Raw genomic sequence first — 7,046 nt, 5'->3', positions numbered from 1 at the left:
GACGATATTTGAGTTTTCATTTGGAATATTTATTTGTCGGATTACTTTAGATCTCGCTGGGAGGATTGTGGTATTGTTGTCACAAGTGTGTAATATTAGGATATTTATTGCAATATTTATATTATTTGGTGTTAAAATTAGTGAATCGTTTGGTTCACTGAAATCTAATTGGCAATTGAATGTTTTGAAGAAATCTAGTCCTAAAATTCCATCAAATGGAATTGAAAAACTTTCGTCTACTATATGGAAGTTGTGTGGAATTATGAATTCATTTTGTTTTAGTTTTATAAGGATTAGACCTTTGGAAGTAATTGAACCTTCACCAATTCCTGATATTTCAATTGTGTTTGAAGTATCTATATGTTCAAAAGGATCTGTTTTTTCTTCTATTATTGATACGTCTGCACCTGTATCTAACGAGAAAGTATATGTGTTGTATGTAATTTCATTTTTAACTTTAATGAAAATACTAAGGCTAAGATTGTATACACATACATTTACAGTTTCTTCTGAATATCTTCAGGCATATATTGGTTTTCCGATTTAATTTAAGTAATTCGTACTGTTGAGGAACCAATTGCCACACACTGCTAAAGGCAGCAAAGCAAAGTTTCATGAATGATCTTGCACATCTCACAATGCTTTTGTTTTTGTAGTTTCTTAAGTTTTCTGGAATATACTGGCGTCAGTCTGGTATACTCTGTCTCTGTCGCTCTTTATAAACCTATATGGCCTATGTAGTTGCGTAAGAAAAGAATTTTTAGTAGTAAGCAAGCAAACGAACAATCAAGACTTGTTCTGGCAGTGGCAGACACGGTTCAGTGAAGTTTGAGTAAAAATAAAGTTAAGTTCTTATGAGAAATTAAACACAGTGGTTTATTGTTCATCATAATTTGGTCCTTCGAGCCGGATCGTTGGGCATTGCTTGTTTGTTGCTCATTGGTTAATAATTTGTTGCAGTTTGGTGGCAATTAATCGTTAACCTCAAATTTAGTAGTCGATAGTTCTGGCCTACTTTCGAATAGGCAATCGCGTGCTTATTGGAAAAAGCGCGGATACAAACGGTGGCGCCACACGCCTATCGGTATCTGTTATCGATATAATCGACGAGATCGTGAGAGAACACATCTCTAGAAAAAATAAGCGTCTTGAAATTTTTGGTCCACACAAGCAGTGGAAATTTCTTGATATTTTACCATGGAGGAAATGAAAACGTTCATCAAGGCCAGAGGAAGATTGAAGACAACCATTACCCGCATATATGGATATGCAGAAAATGCAGCACAGGATGCCGACGTCTTTACAATTGACACCAAATGGGAAACTTTGTCCAATGCGTGGAAGGAGTTCGTCAAGTCTGGTGACGAATTGGCCAAATACGACAAACTGGAGGGTTATGTGGACCCTACTGAAGACTACGAGATATACGAGGATAAATATGAAAGTGCGAATGCTCGCCTCAAGGCTTTACGAGCTGCTTAGGCATCGTCAGGCAAGTTGGAAGAAATCGGCGCGGCTGGCAACGATGGTTCGCTTGTAGAGAGAATTCTTCAACAAATGCACAATCAACAGCAACAAATACAACTGCAGATGCAGCGTCAAATGGAACAGCAGCAACTATTGGTTGAGAGATTGCTCTCGCCACAACAATCTTCGTCTTCGTCAGTCTCACAGCCAGCTGCAACACCGGCAATAAGAGATTGTGAGTTACCGAAAATCCACATCAAGCCCTTCGGCGGAGATTATAAGGAATGGCATGCTTTCAAGGACCTTTTTGAGAGTACCATTCATGGAAAGACAACACTAACGAATATACAGAAGTTTCATCACCTGAAGTCATGTGTCATAGGAGAAGCAGCGATACTCATCCAGCATTTGCCTGTAGTAGATGCTAATTACGAGGTTGCATGGAAATCGTTGAGTGATCGCTACGAAAAGCCCCGTTATTTGGTGAATTTGCTTATGGATACATTTACCGCCTTGCCAAAAGCTGTTAAGCAAAACTCATCATCGCTACGCGCTCTGACTTGCGGAGCCAGTGATGTTATATACTTGCTCATCAACAAGGTTGATGAGACTACCCGTCGTGAATGGATCGACAAAAGCCAGGATATTGAAAATCCCACCATTGAAGAATTGCTCAAGTTTTTGGACTCACGATGCGATCGCCTTGAACTCAGTCAAGTTGTCGATCATGTAGCGAGCAAACCGAGGGATGAAAAAGGAAAACGGCAAGCACGCACCATGCTTGCCATTACAGGTAATTGTATGAAGAGTCATAGTACTGAGCACATACTGTCGGTTTGTCCTCAATTCCAGAGCTTGACTATCAAGCAACGTTACACCTTTGCAAAGGAGAAACATATGTGTTTTAATTGTTTGAAGACTGGACATGGAGTAAGCGCTTGTGGCTCAAAGTCTTCTTGCAAGTATTGCAAGCGCCGCCATCATTCTTTGTTGCATTCTGAAGGCTATTCTACACAGCATAAAAGCGCAGAGCAGCATCAAGGCAACTCAGGCCAGGCTTCTGAGGATGCACCAGCGGCATCAGCGGTAGCAATGATGAATGTTACCAGACCTAGCAAGCCAAATGGTCAACGAAGAAGTACTCTACCAACTGCATTGGTACACGTGCGAAATTCTCAAGGAGCCTTGCTTACGGTCCGTATTTAATTGGATAGCGCCTCAGACTTGTCTTTCATTTCGGAACGGTGCATATAGACGTTGGGTCTTGCACATTCGCCATTTCAAGTTGCCACATCGGGCATCTCAGACGTCAAGGCGGGAATAACTAGAGGTTTCTGCTCTCTTCAGATGATGTCTCGTGTGTCGAGTCATTGCATCGATATTAATGCGCACGTTTTAGGAAAGATCACCTCACCATTGGCACGTGAAAATATTGATGCTTCATCACTGTCGGTATTTAATGGATACCGAATGGCCGACCCTGACTTCAGAACTAACGCCTCAATCGACATTTTGTTGGGCAATGAGTACATTTGGTTAGTTCTCACCATATTTGGATGGGTAATCACGTCGGTGTACGTCAAAAATGCAACCACCATCTACGTCATTGCTGACTACGGTCAATATAGATGGACTACTGCAAAGATTTTGGGAACTAGAGGAAATTCCATCACATACAACTGTAACGAAGAGGATGAAAAGGTCGAAACGCACAACCGCAACTCGAATGGAAGATACATAGTCAATTTGCCGTTCAAGGAACAAAACCCACAATTTGCGGATACATTTCAAGGAGCGAGATCACGCTTTCTCGCAGTCGAGCGTCGTCTAATGAAGGATGCCAGCTTGAAGTTAAAATATACTCAGTTTATGAGAGAGTATATCCAGCTGGGTCACATGAAGGAAGAAGTTGCGGACGAAGCCACAAACGTATGCAAGATGTCATTCTATTTGCCACACCATCCAGTCACAGGTGCCAAGCTGCGGGATGGACGATCGCTTAACGACGCACTTCACATTGGCACATGCATTCAACGCAACCTCTTTAACGTTTGTCTCCGTTTTCGAATGCACAGATTCGTATTTTCTGCGGACATCGTCAAAATGTTTAGACTTCGGTAACCCCTGAACATCAGGATTTCCAACGAATACTTTGGAGAGAGGACCCTGAGGACCCATTGAAGCATTACAAGTTGACCACAGTTACCTATGGCACGGCATGTGCACCGTTTCTGGCAATCAGAGTGCTGGAACAACTGGCAGCTGATCACGAATACGAGTTTCCAAGAGCTGCTAGGATACTTTTGGATGATTTCTACGTCGATGACGTACTGACAGGAGCCATGAATGAACAGGAACTGCTCGACATTAAGGAAGAGCTGGTACTCCTTATGCCACGGGCACAGTTGGAGTTAAGCAAATGGGTCTCGAATAGTAAACGAATTGCTAGCAACGAGCGAAATGAAATTGATTTCTCAAGGATGACAGCAAAGGTGCTTGGTCTGCATTGGCGTCCTGGAGAAGACGTCCTAACATATAAGGTTTCATTATCGGAACACATGACTTATACGAAGCGACAAGTGCTGTCTGACACGGCACGCATCTTTGACCCACTTGGCATTTTGGCGCCAGTGGTGATCAAATTTAAAATTCTGCTTCAAGAATTATGGCTGCTTAATTTGGATTGGGACTCGGAACCAACGAAGCAAGCGCACTTATGGCAAAAATTCAGAAAGGACATTTTCACGTTAAGAATTCTGAAGATACCACGATTTGTAGACAATCAACCCGATGACATCGAACTGCATGGATTTTCAGATGCTTCGTTAAAGGCTTACTCTGCTGTCATTTACAACCGTGTGACACACCTAGATGGAAGCATCGGAGTGGCACTCATTGCAGCTAAAACAAGAGTTTCACCATTAAAGCAGAAGTCGTTGCCACGGTTGGAACTTTGCGGAGCTCTACTATTAGCTCGTTTATTCCAAGCAGTAAGGTCTGGTCTGCGCCAGAAGGATGTTAAGATACACGCATGGACCGATTCTACAATCGTTTTGTCATGGCTTTCGCATCAACCCTGTAAACTTAAAACATTTGTTGCCAACCGAACGGCAGAAATACTAGAGACCATACCACGTAGCGCTTGGAGACATGTCAGCACTAAAGAGAATCCTGCGGATTGTGCATCACGAGGAATGCTAGCGAGTGACTTAATTAACTTTGATCTATGGTGGAAGGGACCATCTTGGCTGCACGACTGTACACTATACTCAGAGACAATGAATAGAACACCAACTTGCTGCTCAATTCTCAAGCCAGCAGCAGAACTTGAGTTCAAAACCAAAATCTTGACAACTATTTCCAAGGATATTGAGGATTCCCCATTTGATGTACTACTCGAAAGAACATCATCTTGGATCAGACTAGTTCGAGTGGTCGCATATGTACTCCGCTTTGTTCATCGAATCAAATCACGCAAGTCTGAATATTCAGGGCCTCTAGAGTTCAATGAAATCACCAGAGCAAGGAAGTTTTGCCTACGACAGGCACAAAATCAATTCAATAATGATAGAAAGCTGCTTTTGAGGAAGCAGTCTTTGCAGCGACGATCAACGTTAAGCAAACTATCTCCCTTCGTTGACGAAGATGGAATTATACGTGTGGGTGGACGTTTGGAAAGGTCGCAATTGCCTGCAGATGCCAAACATCCAGTAGTTTTACCGAAACACCATCGCCTTGTGGAATTGCTGCTGAGACATGAGCATAAGGTCAATCTTCATCCAGGAGTTTCAGCAATGTTTGTAATAATTCGCCAGAAATATTGGATCATTGGCGCACGAAATCTTATTCGACGTATCACACATGAGTGTTTAAACTGTTTTAGACAGCGCCATCACACAACACATCAGCGACAAGCTTTTCCATTTGAGTATACTGGATGCGATTATGCTGGACCTATTTTGCTAAAGGTTCATAAGGGACGAAACCCTAGGAAGGAAAAGGGCTACATTTGCCTGTTTGTATGTATGGTTACTTCAGCTCTTCATCTGGAGCTGGCCACTGATCTCAGCACCGACACATTCTTGGTGGCATTAAAACGTTTTATGGCTCGTCGTGGGAAATGCTCCCAAATGTATAGCGATAATGGTCGCAACTTTGTTGGCGCAAAACGCGCACTAGATGAAATGTTACAGCTTCTCGCTTCACGCGAGCACAATGACGTCGTTTTGAAAGCCCTTGCGGATCAAGGTATTAAATGGAATTTTATTCCCCCATATTCACCACACTGGGGTGGAAAGTGTGAGTTGGCAGTACGCTCGGTTAAGCTGCATTTGCGACGTGTAATAGGAACCAACGTCCTCACCTTTGAGCAGATGCACACACTGCTCTCGCAAATAGAATCTGTCGTTAATTCGCGACCATTGTGCACAGCATCGGATACTGAAATTGCCTACCTGTCACCGGCACATTTCTTAATTGGCAGAACATATACAGCAGTTCCTGAAGACGGCTATTTGCAGATTCCGACCAATCGATTGAGCTACTGGCAACATGTTCAAGCAATGCTTCAAGGATTTTGGAAGCGTTGGCATCAAGAATATTTGACATTGCTACAACAGCGCCCGAAATGGACCACCAAGTTACCAAATATTACGATCGGTAATGTTGTACTGATCAAGGATCGATCGGCATGGCTCTTAGGACGGGTAACTCAGGTGTTCTCCGGAGATGATGGCCTCGTACGAGCGGTTCAGGTTCTCACCAAATCAGGAGAAGTCACTCGCCCTATCACGAGGATTGCAGCCCTACCGGGTTCAGAAACAGAGTTTCAGGGGGGTGGGGGGCGGGATGTTGAGGAACCAATTGTAACACACTGCTATAGGCAGCAAAGCAAAGTCTCATGAATGATCTTGCACATCTCACAATGCTTTTGTTTTTGTAGTTTCTTAAGTTTTCTGGAATATACTGGCGTCAGTATGGTATACTCTGTCTCTGTCGCTCTTTATAAACCTATATGGCCTACGTAGTTGCGTAAGAATTTTTAGTAATAAGCAAGCAAACGAACGATCAAGACGTGTTCTGGCAGTGGCAGACACAGTTCAGTGAAGTTTAAGTAAAAATAAAGTTAAGTTCTTATGAGAAATTAAACACAGTGGACACAGTGAACACACATCACGTACATCACCACTTCCGTTATTGGAACTACCTCGGTTCGAGCTATTTCGGTTGGAATTATTTCTTCCTTGGTTATTGTATCGTGAGTTACTACGATATCCACCTGTATTATTATTATTCCTATAACCGTTATTTTGGTAATTACCTCTACCTCGGTATTTATGTTGTCCATTTATATTGTATTGACGGTAGTGCATGACAGGGTTCGGCTGTCGTGTTTCTGTCTACGAACTTTGTTGTTAGTTCGTTCAAGTCACGAAAAATACCTGCTTTTAGTACGTTACGTAATTGATTGTTTATGCAGTTCTTTGTTATTGCCTCTGTAGCGACTGAAAGTGTATACTTTTTAGCTAGCTCTACAGATGTGCCGTTGTGTATAAAGGCACCTTCCAGAGATTCAGTAA

The 7,046-nt window shown here is 42.5% G+C and overlaps 1 protein-coding gene across 1 annotated transcript; it reads left to right on the top strand.

Moving 5' to 3' along the window:
• Nucleotides 1–1,557: 1,557 nt before the first annotated feature.
• On the top strand, nucleotides 1,558–6,371 carry LOC137586073 (uncharacterized). The gene is made up of 4 exons (XM_068302081.1): nucleotides 1,558–2,665; nucleotides 2,753–3,516; nucleotides 3,579–4,411; nucleotides 5,351–6,371. The coding sequence occupies exons 1-4, from the start codon at nucleotides 1,558–1,560 to the stop codon at nucleotides 6,369–6,371; spliced, it is 3,726 nt and encodes a 1,241-aa protein (XP_068158182.1).
• Nucleotides 6,372–7,046: the final 675 nt, after the last annotated feature.

The sequence above is a fragment of the Drosophila tropicalis genome, unplaced genomic scaffold (genome assembly GCF_018151085.1).
Source record: "Drosophila tropicalis isolate 14030-0801.00 unplaced genomic scaffold, ASM1815108v1 contig_897, whole genome shotgun sequence".
In the NCBI taxonomy this organism is placed as follows: Eukaryota; Metazoa; Arthropoda; class Insecta; order Diptera; family Drosophilidae; genus Drosophila; species Drosophila tropicalis.
The sequence above is the reverse complement of the archived record's forward strand: the minus strand, read 5'-3'. Positions and strand labels throughout refer to the sequence as shown.